The 21,711-nt window shown below is 38.9% G+C and overlaps 1 protein-coding gene across 14 annotated transcripts in view; it reads left to right on the forward strand.

Moving 5' to 3' along the window:
• Positions 1 to 21,711, forward strand: part of LOC5578976 (putative uncharacterized protein DDB_G0277255) — a 296,522-nt gene that overhangs the window by 248,167 nt on the left and 26,644 nt on the right. For 12 of the 14 annotated variants that reach the window (XM_021848810.1, XM_021848811.1, XM_021848808.1 and 9 more), the window contains 4 exons: positions 611 to 981; positions 14,553 to 14,938; positions 15,017 to 15,160; positions 15,695 to 16,075. In XM_021848810.1, coding sequence (XP_021704502.1) covers positions 611 to 981; positions 14,553 to 14,938; positions 15,017 to 15,160; positions 15,695 to 16,075 — 1,282 coding nt within the window. The remainder of the gene's footprint in view (positions 1 to 610; positions 982 to 14,552; positions 14,939 to 15,016; positions 15,161 to 15,694; positions 16,076 to 21,711) is intronic. The other 2 variants (XM_021848816.1, XM_021848817.1) reach the window with 1 other exon arrangement.

Raw genomic sequence — 21,711 nt, forward strand, 5'->3', positions numbered from 1 at the left:
CTCACACTTTTTACAGCTAATACACTGTTTCCTATAGGCAGATCAAAAATCCGAAACGTTTTCCATGCATAGATAAACAGTGTTGCTTCGGTGCTGCAGTTCCCTTTCTTTGGATTTCTCGTGCTGTGTGCTGTTTTGGGTGGCATTAAAAGCTTTAAAAGTTTAACACCAACCGAGCGAACACAATCGTTGTTAAATGGGTTTTATGTGGCAAGAAACATTGGAGTGAACAATCATACTAATGCCCATTGGCTTTGGCTGGGCGGTTTGCTCAAGTCGTGAAATGAAATATTATCGATATTTATGGGTGCATGATGAGACTGCACGCGAAGCTTCTTCACTGGTGGCTATGGGTTTCTTGAACGTGAGAATTAAGATGCAACCACGAAAGATAGTTGTGCAACTTTGTAGCATTCAAATTGCCACAGCGCCGGATAAGATAGATATTGTAAAGCGAGCTGTGGAATCAAACAATGCCTCTTTGATAAGTTCTACTTGATTTGCTGGGTTTCAACATTTCAGTCTGATATACTGACTCGGATTGAAACAAATTGCATCAAGAGGGTTATTAGCAATCTAAAATTGTTGTATCTTCTTCATATCATTACAGATAACAACCTGAGTGAGAAGCAAAACTACGCCGACCAAGAGAAGGAGAACCATTCGACGGCCTACGACGACCACCAGTACAGTAGTCAACAGCAGCAACTACAGCAATCGCAGGTCATCGACCCATTCCTGGCCATCCCTGAACCGCCCGAGAATCTCCAACTGCAGCAATGTCCAATCTGTTCGCGCAACTTTGTGCCAACGTCGTTGGCCAAACACATCGGCATCTGTGAGAAGATGCAGTCCAAGAAGCGCAAACCGTTCGATTCGTCCCGACAACGACGCGAGGGAACCGAACTGGCCTCGTACCTGCCAAAGAACTTTGGTCTGCCCCAGAATCACCCGCAGACCCGAGTTTCACCACCAAAAACGGTAAGTTGTATGATTTATTTGTGTGGTAGTTGGCTACATCGCTGCAACTGCGATTAAGTGCATTAAGGTGCACCATTTAGGTCGGCACAAAACTGTTGCTATCATGGACGTAGTCAGGATTTCTGTCAGGGGTCGGTGAACAACCTTTAGCATTGGCACTATATGTAAAGGCCATTCAACCTTCTCTTTCTTAGAAATTGCGACAAAGTTAATTTCTTGGCTGGGTAATGGTATTAATCAACGGTTAAGACCAGTTTGCTTTCCTCCATCAGTAAACTTTTTGAAATGGTCATTTTGAACAGAATGATGGTCCACATCAACGAAAATTCAATTTTTACCAATGAACAGTTTGGATTCCGCCATGAACATTCGACCACTCATCAACTTTTACGTGTAACAAATTTAATCCGTTCCAACAAATCCGAACGCTATTCTACTGGTCTTGATCTTCTAGACATAGAAAAAGTATTCGACAGTGTTTGGCATGAAGGTTTGATTGTAAAATTATAGAACTTTAATTTTCCAACATATATTGTTAGAATAATTCAAAGTTATCTGTCAAATCGTACACTTCAGGTTGATTATCAGATCTCCAGATCTGAAAGACTTCCTGTAAGAGCTGGTGTTCCTCAAGGCAGCATTTTGGAACCAATATTATACAATATTTTCACATCTGACTTACCTGAGTTACCTCAGGGATGTCAAAAATCTTTGTTTGCGGATGACACAGGCCTCTCCGCCAAAGGACAAAGCTTGCGTGTCATCTTCTTCTTCTTTCTCAGCTTGGTGTTCTAATGTGCACATCCACAGTTAATTGCTGAGAGGTTACTATGCTCATGACCATTTTTGCATGTGTAAGGACTGTTCATTTTATAAAGTGGACACTTTGGACATGCAATATCTTTTTTAATTTATCAATGAAACCGAAATCGGTTTTCTGTACATCGTTCGACTAATATTGTACAATGCTGTGGTAATAAAAAAGTTACCAATATAATATGATTTCACACTAATAAGGCACAACGTTTAGAACGGTCGATTTTTGGAGGTTATCAAAATCAAGGATTATTAAAAATCGGCAGGAAAATTCGACAATTTATATTTTTTATTTTCAAAAAATGGTTGTACTTAGAAAGCATCATCAATTAGAAGCTTGCTAAAAAATATCAAGTTATTTTTGGAGAAGCAATTTTGCAGATATCATAAAATCATTTTTTATCAATTTTTTTTAAAGAAAAATATCTTAAATTTAAATGGAACTGATATGAGTAGAATTTTAAGGTTTAAAGTACGTCCAGACGGAAGTAATAATATAGTATTTATAATAAAAATAACTTACGCCTTCATAGAGTTGCTGATTTAGTCCCCACGTCATATTTTAAGCACAATAGAAAAACAAATAATTTATTTTCAGAAGACCACTCAAAGCACAATGGCAATCATCAAGATTGGGAACACTGCTTGAATTAAATCAAATTTATTTTGCATGTATTATTTTCAGAATGTGTTATTCTGAGACTACCTATCAAAATATTTTGAGAAAAACTAAAGTGACTCAGCGTCAGGAACTGATGGAATATTATTGAAGTTTTTAAAAGCTCTACCTTAAGTTGAATAGTAAAGGATACCAACATACAATTTGTTCATTAAATTTAGGATTTTTTTCATGCGAAAAATAATGCTTAAACTCGACGAACAGTTTTTCTTAGGAGTTTTTGCAAAAACTATTTAGTTCTTCAACCGAAAGCATTTTGTAAGTTTCTGTATTTTCATAACATTGTAGAATAATAGTTGAACGATACACAGAAAACCGTTTACGATTTCATCAATAAATAAAAAAGATATAGCATAAACAAGGTGTCCACTTTATAAAATGAACAGTCCTTATATCGTGTGTCACTCTATGCTATGCTATCTATACTCTATGCCCTGGGAAGTCGAGAAAATTTCTAACCCGAAAAGATCCTCGACCGGTGGGATTCGAACCCACGACCCTCAGCTTGGTCTTGCTGAATAGCTGCGCGCTTACCGCTACGGCTATCTGGGCCCCTGCGTGTCATCTGTAGTCGATTGCAAAAAAGTTTGGATATTTTATCTTCATACTTGGAAAAATGGAAGATTTCTCCTAATGCAACTCAACTAATAATATTCCCACATAAACCAAAGTTCTTTATTTGAAACCTTCAAGTAGACATGTTGTCACAATGAGAGGGGTTCCAATAAATTGATCAGATGAAGTTAAGTATCTAGGGCTCATGCTAGAATTTAACTTTCAAAAATCACATTCAGGGCATTCAAGCCAAATGTAATAAATATGTAAAATGTCTCTATCCCCTTATTAATAGAAAATCAAAGCTTTGTCTTAAGAACAAGCTTTTGATATTCAAACAAATTTTCAGGCCAGCCATGTTGTATGCTGTACCAATATGGACTAGCTGTTGTAATACCAGGAAGAAAGCTCTGCAGAGAATTCAAAAAAAAAAATTGAAAATGATTCTGAGGCTTCCTCCCTGGTATAGTACCAATGAGTTTCATAGAATATACAATGTTGAAACATTGGAACAAATGTCAAATAAAATAATTAATAATTTTAGGCAAAAATCGTTACCATCTTCTATTGAAACGATTAATGCGTTATATATTTAGGTTAAGTTAGGATAAGTAAATTGAAAACGTGTTTGTTTATTTCTCTTATAAGCAGGTAAAATCAACTCACCTGTAAATAATCTGAACTTCTACGGCAAATGAAATGTAATATGTTGTTAACAAAATGTTAATAAAATCTGAAATTTGTTTTACCAAATTAGGATGATTAGCGGCGTTTGTCATTTAGGTGTATAATGCTACGGAGTGTGGGTTCGAAAAATTGTTTGTTGATTCACTGATTGTTTCATGTTTCCGTCCTTTGTGTAATATTACGTCTGTGCAGCCTTTGACTGAAGAATGTTTTTTTTGTTCTTACCTAGATTTTATCACAAACTTCTCCTAGAAAATCTGTTTTGATAGCTTCATGAATTTCTCTTCAAATTCAAATTCCTCAACAGATTTTGTATTAAACTCTTCCACTCACCATTCATCTCGAAATTAATGCATGAACGCTGCTGAAAGTTTCACGAATTTAAAAATTCCCACGGTTTTTTTTTTTCTTTGGATGCCACAGAAAATATCTTGAAGAATTCTTTCATGAGTGCTTGAGGATATTTTCTACCAGAATTTCTAGATAAAGTTTTATTGATATTATTAAGAAAACTAATGGACAAATCCTTAGAGAAGCTTCTAAACGTAATTTTTGAGAAATCCTTCGAATAATTCTAATAGATTTTTCTACAGAAACTATTGTAGAAATTTTCGAGTGATTTTTGAAAAAAAATATCTAACGATGAAATTTTTCACAGATCCTTCAATGTATTGAAGATTTTTTTATATAAATTCACTCTGATATTTCAGATGAGTTTCTATAGAAACCCTACCACAAACTCCATGGAATGTTCATTTTAGAAAGTGGACACTTTGTTTACGCCAGGGTTTCCCAACCAATGGTCCGCGGACCCCTAGGGAGCCATGACGACTTCCCAGGGACCTTGATGGCTACAGCGTAGCGTCACGCCATTGCCGGGCGTATTGTAGAGCTGCATCTTCGTCGGTCTTGGGCGAAACTTCTCCAGTTGGCCCGAACGTTTAGGGTCGCCAGGTCATCTTCCACTGCGTACAGCCAGCGTATTTGTGGTCTTCCCCGAAGCCGCCGACCTCTACCTGGTTCCCTGCTGAATATTATTTTCGCAATTCTTTCTTCCGACGTTCGCACTAAGTGACCAGCCCACTGAAGTCTGCCGTATTATACACGCTTGATAATATTCGCATCTTTGTACACTTGATACAACTCGTGATTCATGCGTCTGCGCCACACACCATTTTCGAGTTTCCCACCGAGTATTGTCCGCAGCACTTTACGCTCGAAAACACTGAGAGCTTTCCGGTCTGACTCTTTCAACGTCCACGCTTCGTGCCCGTAGAGAGTCACCGGAAGAATCAATGTTTTATACAGGGCGAATTTCGTTTCCGTTTGCAAGCTGCGGGACCTAAGCTGGTTACGTAGTCCGTAAAAGGCCCTATTCGAAGCCGCATAATGTCTTTTCATTTCGCGGGAAACGTCGTTGTCACATGTCACAAGTGTTCCAAGGTAAACAAATTCTTCAACAACTTCAAACACATCCCCATCAAAAACTACCTCAGCATCTACACCACCATGTCTGATTCTATCTCTACCTGCAACCATGTACTTCGTTTTGGTAGAATTAATGGTCAGGCCAATCCTCGCTGTCTCCATCTTCAGAGGCACGAAGGTCTCTTCCACTGACCTGCGATCGATTCCAATTAGGTCTATATCATCCGCAAAACCAAGAAGCATGTGCGACCTTGTGATAATAGTGTCATTTCTCTGCACGCCAGAACATAGCACCCTCGAGTGCAATGTTGAACAGTAAATTCGAAAATGCGTCTCCCTGCTTCAACACGTCTAACGTCACGAACGAGGTTGACACCTCGTCTGCGATCTGAACACTTGATATCGAACCATCCAGCGTAGCACGTATCAGCCTAATTAGTTTCGCCGGAAAACCATGTTCAGACATTATCTGCCACAGCTCATTTCTTTTCACTGAGTCGTACGCCGCCTTGAAATCAATAAACAGATGATGAATCTGCAAGTTATACTCCCGGAATTTGTCTAGGATCATTTGCACCAGCTTGGTATTCGCCGACGAAGGACTCCTCGAGCGGTCTCAGTCTGTTAAACAGGATGCGCGACAGAATTTTGTACGCTGAATTCAGCAGGGTACTTCCTCTGTAATTGGCACTATCCAGTCTGTTTCCTTTCTTGTAGATAGGGCGGAAGAGGCCATCCAACCAGCTGGTGGGCAATTCTGTGTCCTCCCATACCTTCAGAAGTACTCGGTGGATCGACTGGTAAAGCTGCTCACTTCCGTGCTTGAGAAGCTCGACCGGGATCTTGTCCTTCCCAGCAGACTTACAGTTCTTCAGCACGCTGATAGTCTTTTTAACCTCTCCTATGGTCGGTGGGTCCACAGCTTGATCGTCATCATCAATGTTCATCCTGTTCCTCGCTACATTTCCATTTTCATCGTTCAGCAATTGCTGAAAGTGCTCCTTCCACCTGTCAGCCACCGCCGTTTTATCGATCAGCAAATTCCCTTCTCGATCATTGCACATGGCGTGCACTGGTACGGTATTGTGCCGCGCACCTTTGACCGTTGCGTAGAATCTCCGCATATAATTCCGGTTCATGCTTTTTTGAGCTTCAGCTACCACACTTTCTTCGTGCTACCTTTTCTTTCTGCGGTGGATTCACTTTTCTTCGACTCTCGCTGCCCTGTATCGCTCTCTGTTCTGTCGGGTACCGGCCACAAGCATACGGCTTCTGGCGACATTCTTCATGTCTGGCACTCTTCATCGAACCAGTCGTTTTGTCTTCGTCGTTGAGCAGTGCCAATCATTGTTGTTGCAGCTTCGTAGATAGGGTCCCACAGGCTGTCAACATCTCCAGCAACGTTGATTCTTCCCAACTGCTCGTCTAGCTGCTGGCGGTACCTTGCAGCTACCCCATCAGTCGACAAGCGTTGTATATTGAAGCGCAGCGTTCTGTTTGTTGTGGAACTCGTGACGCTGGATAACCACGTCCGAATTTTAGCTACAACGAGATAATGATCCGAGTCGATATTAGGGCCTCGGAAGGTCCTGACATCCATGACATCTGATAAATGTCGCCCATCAACCAGCACGTGGTCTATTTGGGAGCAGATATCACCACTCGGGTGTCGCCAGGTGTGTTTGCGGATATTCTTTCGTGCGAAGTAGGTACTGCTGATTGCCATCCCTCTAGCACGATCTGGGCATTTGCGCCGATGACTATCTTGACGTCTTGTTTTGGGCACTCTCCGTAAGCCTCATCCAGGCTTTCATAGAACTCCTCCTTCAAGTCATCGGGCTTATCATTCGTTGGCGCATATATGCTGATCAGGCTGTAGTTGAAGAACTTGCTCTTCATTCTCAACACACAGATTCGGTCGCTTACCGGTTTACAGCGAATAATTCGCTTCATCTGCTTCCCAATCACTATGAAGCTAACTCCACGTTCTGCTCTGTCGCCACCGCTGTAGTAGATGTAATACTTGAATGAAGTGTTGGCGATGGGGTCCACCGCTCGGAATTCACGTTCTCCGGTTCTCGGCCAGCGTATTTCCTGGATAGCTGCCACGTCACGCCGACTTTCCGCAGTTCACGAGCCAGGCGCCCAACACGCGCGGGTTCATTCAAAGTTCTCACGTTCCAAGATCCAACTTTCCAATCGTTGTCCTTTATTCGTTGCCGGGTCTGTTGCCGTAAAATCAATCCGTTTGCTCTGCTTTTGCCTTTTGTGGTTGGTGAAGAGTCTTCGATAGGCCACCTAACCAGGGTTGCGCTACCTACATCGTGCTAGAGGGGTTGCCTCCTCGGTGCTGACACGATACAGCATTGTCCGTTTGTTCTTCACATGATGACCACGGTCATAGCCATCACAACGATCTACCTATATTAGGGCTTTAGACCTGTAGCTCTGGTTCCCAATAGTTTCAAGTTCTTTCGGACATGCTACTATGGTGAGCCGTCATGCGCTAGCGGTGTTCTTATACGACTTAATTTGTTATAAAAAAGTTGAGTTGACAGCTGCTACGGATTTATGCGACTTACTTTGTACGTGTACAAGGAAAACAAAATAAAATGCACTGATGAGCTCAAAAAATAGAGTCAATCAAACGATTTCGTTCACCGTGTTGTACGAGTGTGATGTAATTTGCATAGGTACACGAGTTTTTACGTTAATTCTTATGCGACTTCTGGTTGCCTAGGAGGCGTTTCTGGTGAAATCTTTTAGGACCCCTAAAAGAAACTAAGAGAGAGTAAAAACATATAACATGAGGTCTATAGAAATTGTCTAAGTTCTTGGAAAATTTACACCGTATAATGCTCGTAGACGAACTCCTGTGATAATATTTAACGAAAGCGTCGATGGGGGCTGACAGCGGTTTAGAAGACTGAGAACAGGTCATAACCAAGCATTGTAGAATTCAAGAGAAACATCCCATCCCAAGTAACAATTCCAAAGCAACTTGGCTTTCATGTGGATTTATTAATGTTTTATGACAGTAACGTGATTGCTGTAATACTTAGAGGCGACATTTAACGTTGCCAAAAGATGATATTTTGTAATTCGGCTCTTGGCTGTTTTCAAAACCTTTTAGAGCCAAAATATAAAGTCAAAATTTAGTGACTACAAAATCAGCTTTATTGCAGCATACAATACCTTATTTAAACTGCTTGCCATGGCTGAACGACTCTTATTTGTTACGGCTATGAATAAAGACTGATATAATACAGCTTGTTGTCATAAAAGCTGCTTTTAAGCTGCATGACTTCCACTTGGTTTCTGATGACTTACCTTATTAATACCTCCCAAATCAGTATTGGGGCTCATAAGATGCGAAAACACTATAAGCATTGCAAATTTATTACTTGCCACACCAATACAATGTCACTAATATTGCGTTATTACTAAGGAACACTTATTTTCAATGGGAAAATGCAAAACTGATATCCATTTTCATTTTTTTCGCGTATTTTCTTCAAAACATCACGCCCGAACTGTCAAACTTTGTTAAATGCTGCTTAGTTACCAGAAAAAGCGAAAAAAAGCTGAATCATCTTCAATCAGCATTTATTAAGGCAATTTTATATCCACAAATGCCGAATCATAGCAGTGTGCCCTTATTCATGTATTTATGATAAAAAAAAAACAGCATTTGTCGATGACAATCTATCAATTATGGTTCCGGCATATTAATTTCACTCCGGTTGCCACAATTTCACTATTTTCAAATCAATTTTTTTCCATGAATTCGCTAATAAAATGCTATGGTGTGATGATTAAACTGACCAAATATAATTTGAAGCTCAATTACTGCCCATACAAACCAAGAAATGTTGAATATGGTTTATTCTTCTCCTGGCGGTTTCTTTTAGCAAACGCTAAATAACTTGAAATATATCACTTTCAGAGGGGGGACACGCAATTTAACTTTTTCATCACACTTCACAGTAAATCTCACTCGGCACTAAAGATTTGAGCACTATATCAAAATAAATTTCTTCAAATATTTACCAAGCACTACGAGACAAATAATTATTTGATGGTTTCGATCTTATTTTGGTTTGTTTACGTTGGAATAAATCCGGCAAGATCAACGTTATGATAAAATCATTTTCAAGATGAAGCAACATTCATCTAGAACAGGTGGCCTCAAAATAGCTACCATAAATGCTATTTTGCTTTATTCGTGTGACATAATTATACACTTCATAGCCTCTTTTAGAGTGGGCCAACTAGTCACGATCTAATCTACAAGAGGTATTGGGGGATGCGATGAAAGCAACAGTGCCTTGACCGTGGTTTTATGGGCATTTATTTATAGTACCCTGGAAGTAATTCATAAACTAAAATTGTTACTTGGGATCTGTATATGTTTATGGTCGGCATTGTTTTGCAAGTTTGAGTTTTTTGGAGATCCGTGGTGAATTTTCCGACAAAATTATAATTTTATTTTGGTGGACACCAAGAATTTTCGAAGGGTTCTCATTTGAAGTAATTATTTTATTATGATGACATGTTTTTCCTCGGTCAGTGTATGCTGACTACGCCTATGATCACTAGTGATCTTATCTCCCATTCAGTGCAGCGCTCCTACGCACTCGAAAAGTTCAAATTGAAAGGGAAATCGAAATTCGATTGTTTCTACAAACTCTACCCAGTGTAGAAGCTTGACGATCAGACGCGTATGTTTAATTTGTAACCGATCAGTAACTACACATGTACACATGTACCAATGCTAACGAAGCTGACGTAACGCAGAAGTTGATTGTCCATCTTTTAATGCAAATCAACGATCGCCTTGCTCTGTGTATGAAGCTTTTGGATTGAACATTGTACTGCTTTGTCTTGCTTCTGTAATGACTAGTTTATCTTGACGATTCCAACTAAATACTTAAGAAGACTTAATGGCTGATAGAGATTCTTCATTAGCGCATAACGTTGTTGTGTTGTGCCCCATTGGATGGAAATTAGCTCTAAATGGGCAATCAGGTTTCTGTCGTCTAATTAGCGACTTATACTGTGGCAGAATGTTGGTTTTGTAGAGAAAGAAATCCACTGATATGTTGCGAAGGCATCCTTAACCCGTATAGGCCTGAGTGAAAGAAAAATTATTAAAACTCTCACCGGTCAGCTAATACCTAACGGATTTCAATTATTTTTTGTCAGTATGTTCGTACACATATCTTGTTTCTAAAAGTGGTCAAAGAATCTCGGGAATGTTCTTGCGACAAGGGTTCTGTGCTTCTGTGCCCCTGGAGGTAGGCAAACTTCAAGTCATAGATAATGTTCGGAATCGGCTATAATGTGGTCACTATATCAAGGAGTTTTAAGAAAAACGCATCAAAGTAAACCTTCTGATAGTCGATTAAATTGAATAATTATGACAACTGCATTTGATTGATCCTAGAAATGACCATTTTCGGGTTCCCGGGATGCCTCAAACTTATGATAAAGTGTACAATCTGTCTCTTCACATCTGTGTCAAGCTTATGGGAACGCATTTTAGTGAAATATTATGTTCGATATATACTTTTGGAAATTTGAAACGGTTTAGTACCTAACAAATCTAGAGCCGGTTCTTCAGGGCGTTAAGTCCGAGTGGCCGCATCTGGTACACTCGATATGGTGCAAAACTATTCATTTATAATGTTGAATATCAGATCTTAATGATTTGTGCAAAATAAAATTAATGTTATTGGAAATAAATAAAGATAACTTGGCATGTCCCAAAAAATCGCCTTTTTTTACCCGACTTGACCCAGTGACCCATCGCTATAAATCCGACTACATGAGCATTCCCAAGTTCCTCCGGCCACTCCTAGAAACTAAATATGTTGGCCAGTATACTGACAAAAAAATATTTGAATCCGTTAAGTATTCGCTGAGTGGTAAGGGTTTTAGTATTTTTGCTTTCACTCAGGCCTATACTGCCGTTATACGCATAATTGTCCCATGTTCCAAAATATGCAATCGAGAAAAACGCGATTAAAGATTTTAACACATTTAGGCCTCGTATTGACCAGGAGTGTGGTTAATTAAAGTACAATCTTCACGATAGTATAAAGAATAGCGTGTTCATTAGAGTGAAGAGTTTGTATTATGGGAATAAAATAAATTTAGCTACGAAATTCAAAGTGGGACTGTTATGCCTAGAAACACGGGGTTTTTGGTGAATTTCTACGCATAACAGTCCCACTAGTTGTAGTGACAAATTATGTGCTAAGCATACTGTTGTAGATTACCGTTCTTCCGTATACATTGTACCGAATGTAGAGGACGTATATTCTCAAGAGTATGTAAAGGCAACTAATGAGGGCTCATGTGACATGCGCCAAACGGAGCCACGTGTGGGGAAGTGAAGAAATACGATTTTATAGTTTGAGATGGAAACCAAAGCTTTCTGTATGTGTGATAATCAGAAAATGTATGAATTAGTGAAATTAAGAGTGGATGAGTAAGTAAGATAGATTATATGTAATAAATTCCTATATCGACTCTTCCAGCTACAGTCTTGACAGAAACTTGTCTTCGAATTCAAGGTTATTCTGCGGAGTATATATTTAACTCAAAAATCACGACACAAATCTTCACACGATTTGACACTTTTTTGGACTTGATTTGCAAAATCACGATATTTGATAAATCACAAATTAAGTATTAGAACCACCAACATATATGCCACTTGCACCGAAGAACTAATTATCCGGAATAACCCAATACTTATGTGGCCAGGTCATCACAAACCTCTCAAACTATTCTTCTTTGACTTGACTTTGACTTCTTCTTGACTTTATCAAGTTTGATATGTCGCAACATAGGTCTCAGAACCGCCAATATAATGGCCACTTCCTCTGAGAAACAGGGTATCCAAAACAACCTGGCATGTTATCAAGTCATCCAAGAACTTATGAATTACCCTTCTTTCTTTGATTTGGGAATTTATGAAGTTTGATGTTGCCAGCTAGGTTTCAGAACCGACAGTTTAGAGGCCATTTCCTTCAGGGAACCGGGAATTCGGAACAATCCGGCATGTGGTCAAATAATTCAAATCCATTTGAACCACCTTTAGGCTTGATTTGCAAATTGATGAAAATTGATATGTCACAAGCCAGGTTTCAGATTCGGCAATATAATTACCACTTCCACCAATGAACCAGTATTCGGAACAACCCAACATGTGGCCAAGTCATCCAAATACGGGCGAACTATTTTTATTTAGACATGGTTTGCTAAATCATGAAATTGATTCGTCGCAAGCCATGGACTCAAAACTAAAGTGATTACTTTCAAGTGGGCAGCTCAATTATCTTCCGGACGCGCTTCTTTACTCGCTTCTAAAATCTCGCTTCTTGTGAAAATGGGTGTTCGGAAAAACACCGTTGTTGTTGATTTCGGGGTGCTGCCATCAAAACCTGATACTGCTAAAATGCATCAGTTTATTATGGATGAAATGAAATTAAAACTCTCTGATGCCAACCACATTCAATTTCATAACATCGATCGTTGCGTGTATATCGAAATGGTGAGCTACGAAGTGGCCTGCCAATATGATAAGGAACACGACTGCAAGCATTACTTCTTCTGTGATGGAGCGAAATTTTTGATACCTGTGCATATAGATACGGAAGCGGTGACTGTTAGAGTGCACGATCTGCCTACTTCTATGTCCAACACCACTGTTCGCTCTCACATGCTACAATACGGAGACGTCTACAACGTAACTAGGGAACGGTGGAAGCACTATTTCCCGGGGGTGTATAATGGAGTACGCACCTTGAAAATAAAACTCAAGCAACCCATCCCGTCCTATATTGTGATAGATGGACAAAGGACACTATGCACTTACTCCGGACAAAAACTCACTTGCAAATACTGCGACAAAGAAGTACATCCGAACCAGAGGTGCAGGGAGACAAACATCATTACAACCGAATCATCAACTACGACACCACAAATCGAATCATCTGAAGACTTCCCACCATTGGACCAGCAATCAGCACCTTCCTCCCCAGATGCGTTTGGAGAGATCATAGCAAGAGGCAGGCGTTCTCTTGCCAAAGAAGAATCTCGAGCAAACAACGATTCACATTCTCCCGACGACAATACATCGACATCAGGTACGGACACAATAGACATACACTATATCGCCGGGGCATCAACAAAACGACGGCTGTCAACTCGAAAGCAAAATGAGACGAAAAAAGTTTGTCAGGATAAGTGTTCCCAGATCTGCAGTCAGACTGATAAAACTAATTCTTTTACTTTATTAGAGGAAAAAACTATATCTGTAAAAAACATTAATAAGAAAGGCCCTACTAAGTTAGGGAACCCTATATTATGAAACTCGGCTCCGTTAAGCCTATTATGGCGTTTGAGCCTGCAAAATAAATGAATTAAAAAAAAAAAAAAACTTTCAAGTGGGATTATTTCAGTACTCCCCGTGATGAATCCAAAATTACGATAAATTTATAATCGATGACCGTGGTTCCAAAAACTAGAAGAATTTTGTGATCAATCCTGAAAATTCAACTGAAATTCATTGGAAAACGGATGGGAAATAATATTTTGATATTGAAAATTTTAATCAAATTTGACGTCAGGCTCTCATGAATGATGAATGCATCCCCATAATACAAACACATATAACTGGTTGTGTTCCGCATGGGGTGCAAATCCAACGTAAGAAGATGTTCAAAACGATTTTCCCAAACACCAGCTAATTCAAAAATTGCCTACTGAATATTTTGTTCGAGATCAGCGCAGCAAATTGTATAGTGTGACAGTTATGCGTAGAAATACAGTAGTGGAACAGTTATGCGTGGAAATTCAACAATGGGACAAATTGACTTAGCTTGCTTTTTATTGAGTTTCCGAACAAAGTTAGTTTTTGGTAAGTGTTGTCTAAAACTATACGTAAAAATAAACTGTTTGAGGGCAAAAAGTCAAAATGCACAAAAAGTAACATGGGACAATTATGCGTATAACGGCAGTATACGGGTTAATGTTGTATGTATGTCTTTGACAATGTAGATGTATAGGATAAGGTTATATTTTTATAACCCTGGCTCTGACCTACTGATCATTAGAGTGTGACACAATTTCACTTGAAAGTTTAATAGAGTCTCTAGAAGTAACGCAATTTTCGTCAAAATAATCAATACAGTCAACCTTTCCTAAGCGGATATTTCGTATCTCGATATCGATTTATGGAACCATATAAAAAGTTGATTTTCATGTCTAACTCGATGGTTACTTCAATATCGATTTAGGGAGACTTGACTGCATAATGATAAAGTAGACCTTATTTGATAAATAGTTTTTATTTCTTAAAACAACCACTATGTTTTCTTTATTCGCCCACTTCCAGACAAATCCCGTTCGGAAACTGAGCACAAGTAAAACTCCAACTCCCCAGCGGAAGGACTACGGAGACGGCGGCGGCGGAATGAACAACCTCATGTCTACTTCGCTAACGCTATCCAGCACTTTGACACCAACCGGAACCAGCTCGAACGCCATGGCAGCAAACTCCTCGTCCACGACTCCACGCCCTACGCTGAAGCGAAGTCTCTCCCAACAGAACGAACCCTGCCCGTATTGCGAGCGATGCTTTGGCTTCAAGGCGTACGATCGACATGTGGAATGGTGCCGCGAGAAAGCCCTTCTTACCAAGAACGCCAACAACAGTCAGTCAATATCCGCCGCCAAAGAGAGGTTGCAGGCCCGGATTCAGTACAAAGCACCTCAAATCAAGTAAGTGACTCACGTGCTCTTATCGTCAAATGCCCTAGATGCGAAACTAATCCCAAATTTGCTACGCCGCATTCCCAGGTCAAAGCGTGCCTTAAACCGCGAGAAGTACTCCGGCAGTCTCAGCTGTGGTGGCTCCACCAACAGTCTAGCAGATTTGGATCTTCCCCTGCCGAGGCACAGAAGCCATTTGAACTCGATGAGTTCTTCCATCTCCAGTGATAAGTATGTACTTGAAAGTTACTTCAAACATTCATCCCCGTCAGTGTTTAACATGGACCTGTGCACGAGTTCAAGAATTTGACGTTTGAGCGGTGCCGAATTCACTTGTTGCCATGGTCACGTAAATAGCACGGCACCGCTCAAACGTCAGATAGTGAACTCGTGCATCGGTCCATTATGTGTGGTACTTCTCAATCTATGGGTTGCGAGCTTAGATACAGTATTGGACAATACATTTGCAACTTTTTCGATTTGCAGTGCAGCACTAAGCTGTGAAAATTTCATTTAAATCGGTTGACCATTTTGTATGGATACTCGAAAAACCAGTAAGTGTATTGTCCAATACTGTTGAATCGCAATCCATAGAATCTTGATTACCACTATTCAATCAGCTATCCAACTCAATAATCCAAATTTACTAACCTTGTGACCATTCACTCATCCACGTGTTGCATCTTTTAATCGATTGAATGCCATGATGTCCCTACTAACCCGCACGAAACACCACCCATCTTCTGTCGCGCCATGCCTTCGAAGCAAATCCGATCACTCGGGATCGTTGAAGAAAGTGTCCCCGCAACAGCAGCAACAGTTTGAGCTGATAGCCACATCCAAGCAGCAAACCAGCGAACGGAAAGGTCCCTCGAAAAAGCGCGAAATCAGGGCCAATCTCTTGGAGAACGAAAACTACATGCGAAGCAACAACGACAGCAATAACAACCACAGCCCGGGTAATAAAATTTTCAGCAATAATCTGCTCATTAGGCCAACTCAGGACGTCCGAAGGGAGAAGGAACAGGCGGTGACCGTCGAGAGGGTCGATAAATTGGAGCTGATTGGCCGAGGCGGAGATCAGCAGCAGCAACAGCGAGTTCCGCTGAAACGAGGCGCCACCAAAATCGTTAAATGCAACAAGAGGTAGCTACTCTTTCTGTGACACTCATCTTCCACTTTTTGATGCACTATTTAACGGTTTTATGCACTGCACGATTGGGTTGGAGTTTTTTTGGATTTGGTTTGGCACAGTGGGATTGTTTGGATATAAAGTAGGACGAAATACTACCGTCTCTTGAAGACATCTCTGATGAATTATCATCATTATTGTATAATGCCTGTGTGAACGTTTCAACCAATGATTTTCCCTTCTTTGAGTAATAGGCTGTTCTTTCGAGTTGTACTGTATGAGTTAAAATTTGAGCGATAGCTGCCAAAAAAAATTGACTAACACAATTGTCTTCAGCGAAATTCAAAATTGACAGTGACTTTAGACGGGGGACCTTGAAAATAAGCTCCTGCATTACTTGTCTGTATTAAATTTTGTAGGTATTACAACTTCCAACAAGAGAATTGTCGTTCTTTTAATTATCGGTTATTCTTTCAAAAGTTGCACTTGTGAAGTGATTATCGGCATCATATTTTTTTACGTTTTCATCAATGATTTTTTCTTCTTTTATCATCGGCTGTTCTTTAGCGATCCATTTTTTATATTGTTGTCAGTATAATATCAGCAAACATTTTCATCTGAGATTTTTCGAACCATAGTCTAATGCCATTCCAGAATATGTCGAACATCAATCATGCATTACCCTCAAATAATGAAATGCTTTTGAAAGAGGGCGGTAGAGGTATCTAACATTAACATGTGAAAACGAAATCAGTTTCAGCATTATCAGCAGTTCCAAAAATGTAGCAATTAATCTGTAAACACAGCCCTCCTAACAAAATTAAGTGCACGCCTGTGAGTGAAATTTTGGTTCTCACTTGACCCTTAAAGAATAGCTGTTGATTAAAAGAACAGTAAATCTTTGATATCAAACAAGAACAAGAATTCCAATAAAAATCAAGTAGCAAATTATATTCCATTAGCGGCTTCCAGGCTAGTACCGTTATTTAACCCCTCTACCGGCAGCTTCATTTTTAACCGCTGGAAAAATATTCAAATCGCGATAACTTTTTTGTCCCTCGATAATTTTGAACCATTTTTTCACAAGCTCTCAAATAACTCTTCTAGTTTTAGAATATGTGTCGATACTGATCATTGGTCATCTGGATCCGAATATATTCCAAAATTCCTTGGGGGACCGACGCATAGCTATAACCCACGTAAATTTCTCAGGCTACAGAATTTTTATCATATTCGGACATTCCCTTCTCGGAATGATACATTAATGCGAGGGTGATTCTGTTTTTGCACGGGGGATGCGTACCGTGCAAAAAAAGTTTTCAGTTCAAAATTCCAAAAACCCTGCAAAAAAGTAACACCATTTCTCGACGTTTCATGCAAAAATAAGGTTTTGGCGGAAACAAAATGTATGGAAACTTTTTTTGCACGGCCGTGTAAAAAATATCCGTGCAAAAACAGAATCGGGTGTATGTTGTGAAAAAATGAAGCAATTTGGTGCAGTTGTCTTTGAGTAATGAGCATTTATGTTTCTGGTACCACACTGGACAAATAAAGATCTTCAAAACTGTAAAAAAAAACATTATAATGTAATTTTCAGATTTCGCCAAAAATACTGATCCGATTTGTATGATTTTTTCAGAGTAGCTCCATATTACCTGGCATTGTTTAGAACACATTTAATTTTTTTGAAAAATTGACCGAGAACAAAGTGGAAGCCAAAGACATTTTATATGGAAAATGTCGGTCCCCCAAGGAACATCGGAATATCTTCAAAACTATATCACAAATGAATAATATCGACACGGATTCTTAAACTGGAAGAGTTTTTTGAGGTTTTGTGAAAAAATGGTGTAAAACTATTGAGAAACAAAAAAGTTATCGCGATTTGAATATTTTTTCAGCGGTAAAAAAGGAAGCTGCCGGTAGAGGGGTTAATATCATTGAGTAAAGTATATTTCAAAGTAGAAATCACTTCTTCATATTGAGGAGGAGTTTTGTACTTCTGAATCTTTAGATTATGTTTGTCATATATATTAGCGACAATTTTATAGACAATGACCTCCAACGAACAAGATAAGACGTGCTTAACCTTAACTAATTATTTTAAAAAATGTATGATTGTTGATTTGTCGAATCTTCATTTTGATTTTTTCGGGGCGAGAAGCAGAAAACTGTGCTTGCATGTGTGGTGTGGCGTGCAAAGCAAAGCACGTGTCAAACATTATAATAAAGCCGGGAAACGAACAAAGAAGAATATGGGAAAAGAGTTGGTTACTCGACACCCTGTATAAAGCCTTGATTCTGAGTGGTTGAGTCCAATCAAACCAGGATGTTCTCGAATTCACAAAATATATGGCTGAACGATAAATTTGAGTACAAACGGTTAAAAAATGATTGCGAAAACGATAAATCCTCTCCGGATTGATATGACCCGATCACCTTAAGGCGCAAGTAAAAATGAAGTAAACGCCAAAAATGAAATAGTTATTTAAGCAACAAGTTGCAAAATGATGATTTTTTCAGCACGTGTTGTACATTTATGAAAACTAGGATCATATACGACGGAATTGCAAAAAAGTAATTTTCGCCCCTGAAATCAACAAATCGGAAAAAATAAAAACACAGTCTTTTTATTTTGCAAATAAAACTGCTGTGTGTTTTTTTTCGATTTGTCGATTTTAACGGCGAAAACTGATTTTTGAAATTTGCTCCATTTTTACTTGGGTGAAGAGAACAAAGCTTTTAAAGCGTAACGAAAAGCCTTGAAAGTTCAAGGTTAATACAAGGCATTAATTTCCAGTGTATAATTCATCTGTTATCATCAATCATGAATCAATCGTTTATAAAGATACATTTAAAAACATTATGCAATAAAAATCGTTGCCTGAGAATCTGTTCCAGTTTAATGAAATCTGTTATGAAACATTAGAAATTTTGTCCTACTAAATAACCATCCAAGACCACCGTGCATTTTTTTCACGCAAGTATTACCATAACGTGTGTCGTTTTATTTTGTGAGGTTGATGTTTTGTTTACTGTTCTACAAATCATTGGTTTAAACACAGACAAACACACGTAACATCGACAAAATTTTCATCGACCATTCGTTTAACGACCATTTCATATTCTCTTTGTTACAAACCTTACATCCAGAGGCGCGTGCATGGGTTTTCCTCGTGTTTGACGTTTCACACTACCGCCATCTGCAGATCTTGTTGCACGAAACATTATTTTGTGAAACATGCACACCCAGATGGAGATGGTGTGAACGATGGATTTTTAAGAAAATAAGTGTTACGCAGTGATGCATTTTGAACTGAACGCGAGCCAAAACTGAACGGAGCAAGTTCAAAAAATGCACGAGAACGCAGTAGACAGTGAACTTGCGAGCCGGAGCCTGTCGCTGCTCTCGAACGGCCCGTTCAGATCGCAATGCACTACAATGGTAATTAAAGCATAGATTTAGGTATTTACATGGAAAATGTCTTGAATCAATAATAAAATCAATTCAATCATAAATGAATATATTATGTCTTGCTTTGTTCACCTCATAAACAATTTTGGCACGATAAGATGCCGTGAAATCTGTCAGAACAATCTGCGTTCAAATTTTTGCTCATTAGAGTTCAATTTTTTGAACTGAACAATGAGCAAGCCTACTTGATCGCTCCGTTCCAAAAAATGAACTGGAACGCGAACTGAACGCGTTCAAATGCATCACTGGTGTTACGTCTGTTTGTCTATGGTTTTAAAATTTGTCTTTGGTTTCAATATAACGTGTGTTGGTAAATAACAAAAGCTGAAATCGTGTGTGTATATTTGCTGCAACTTTGATAAAGCTTAGTGGATGCAAGGTTTGTTAATTAAGTTTTGGTGCACTTCCCATGAAATGTAGTTGGATATACCGAAAGTCTCAAAACACGAAACTAAGAAATGACATGAAATGTGAAAATCTTGGTCGAGGATCTTTATAAGTTGAATACAGCCGTGAATCGCAAGTCAGTCCCATCTGCATTTTCGTTTAAATTGAGTTGAGTTCATTTTTCAACACATCTTCTAATGCTTTTTCAGCTGACCTAATGAGATAATAAATTTGTTCGGAAAAAGTAGGAAAAGACAGCAAGTCAAATTGTCCCATAATAAAAAGTAATCGCATAAGATTTCCGCACATTGTAACACACAATTTAACCGTGTTTCGATCATCTTTATATTTTTCTCAGAAAGATATCGTAGTGCAAAGCAAATTGTGAAAGTTTCATAAGGATTTGAACAGGTTCCAATACTCTGGATTTTTTGAATATTCATATGGAAAATGAGTTTTGAAACTTTACAGCCCATTTTCTCAATGCCTACTTTTTACAGATGAGACTGACTTGCGATTCACGGCAGAATACTACTTCTAATTGTATGCACTATGTATGCATAGCGTAAGTGATACAATTCAAATATGTTTAACCATTTTTGACAGGGCTTTTACAGTATTTGAAAAACAAAATGATGTACCGAAATGCGTAAAAAATTTGCAAAAACTAGTTGAGTTCAATCAGGATTCTGAGTATTTCAGTCAGTATTCTGAGCGCATTCTAGTCATGATCGTGAGTAATACTACTCAGAATTATTAACTATTTCTAGTAAAGATTCTGAGGAAATCCTCCAAAAAATTCTGAGTAATCTCTACACCGGATTTTAAGTGAATTCTATTTACCGATCTCAACAAATCCAACTCAAGACTTGAAATAAATCTTGCTCAAAATCCATGGCAATTTTGCTTAGAATATTCAGAGGAAAATTATTCTTAAGATTAAGAGTAAATTCTTCAATGTTCAATTGTTCAATGTCATGATCATGATACTAATCCTACTCAGAATTTCAAGTGAATCACTTTTATGCTTTTTAACGAATCCTGCTCAATAAATTGGAGCGAATCCTGTTCAGGATTCCGAAAAAAATCTACTCAGGATTCTGAACGAATCTTTTTGATCATGCTCTGAATTTGGAGCGTGTTCGAATCCCGAGATTCGGAGCGGATCCTGCTCAGTATTCGGAGCACGCATTACAATCTCATCTGATCGAAGAGATCATCTCCGTATGGTTAAAAGATATTATCCTCAATCCAAGAGTGCATTGAAATCATACCATCTTTCCATCTTGATGATCTTCAGCTCTTTGGTGATATGATGAAATGTCTGTTTCAAAACTAATTGTTGGTATCCAATAACGTTATTTGAGTGGAAACATAGCATTTTGTGACACCGGAATGAGCTATTTTAAGAACGTGCTATCTACTGATTGATTAACAATAGGCTAATCATTGAGTGTTCCGACAAATTTGATGACCGAAAAATGTGTACAGGAACTGTTACATGGGTAAATTGCGGTCGGCTATTGAACCTTTTCGAGATGACAAAAATGTAATGAATATAAACCTGTTTTACCAATGTACTAGGGGCTCCCTGAGACAATTGGATTCCCAACTAACAATTTTAGCGCTATAAGCCAAGATTATTTGCTTTGTGCTGTATAACAGTTGAATTGAAGCAGCGAACGCAGCAAAAAACAAAAGCTGTCAAAAATAGAACGATTAGCGTTAATACAGCTGTAACGCAAACGTTTTGCAGCTACAAATCTTAGCACAATACATTTCGTCTGT

The sequence above is a fragment of the Aedes aegypti genome, chromosome 3 (assembly GCF_002204515.2).
Source record: "Aedes aegypti strain LVP_AGWG chromosome 3, AaegL5.0 Primary Assembly, whole genome shotgun sequence".
Lineage (NCBI taxonomy): Eukaryota > Metazoa > Arthropoda > Insecta > Diptera > Culicidae > Aedes > Aedes aegypti.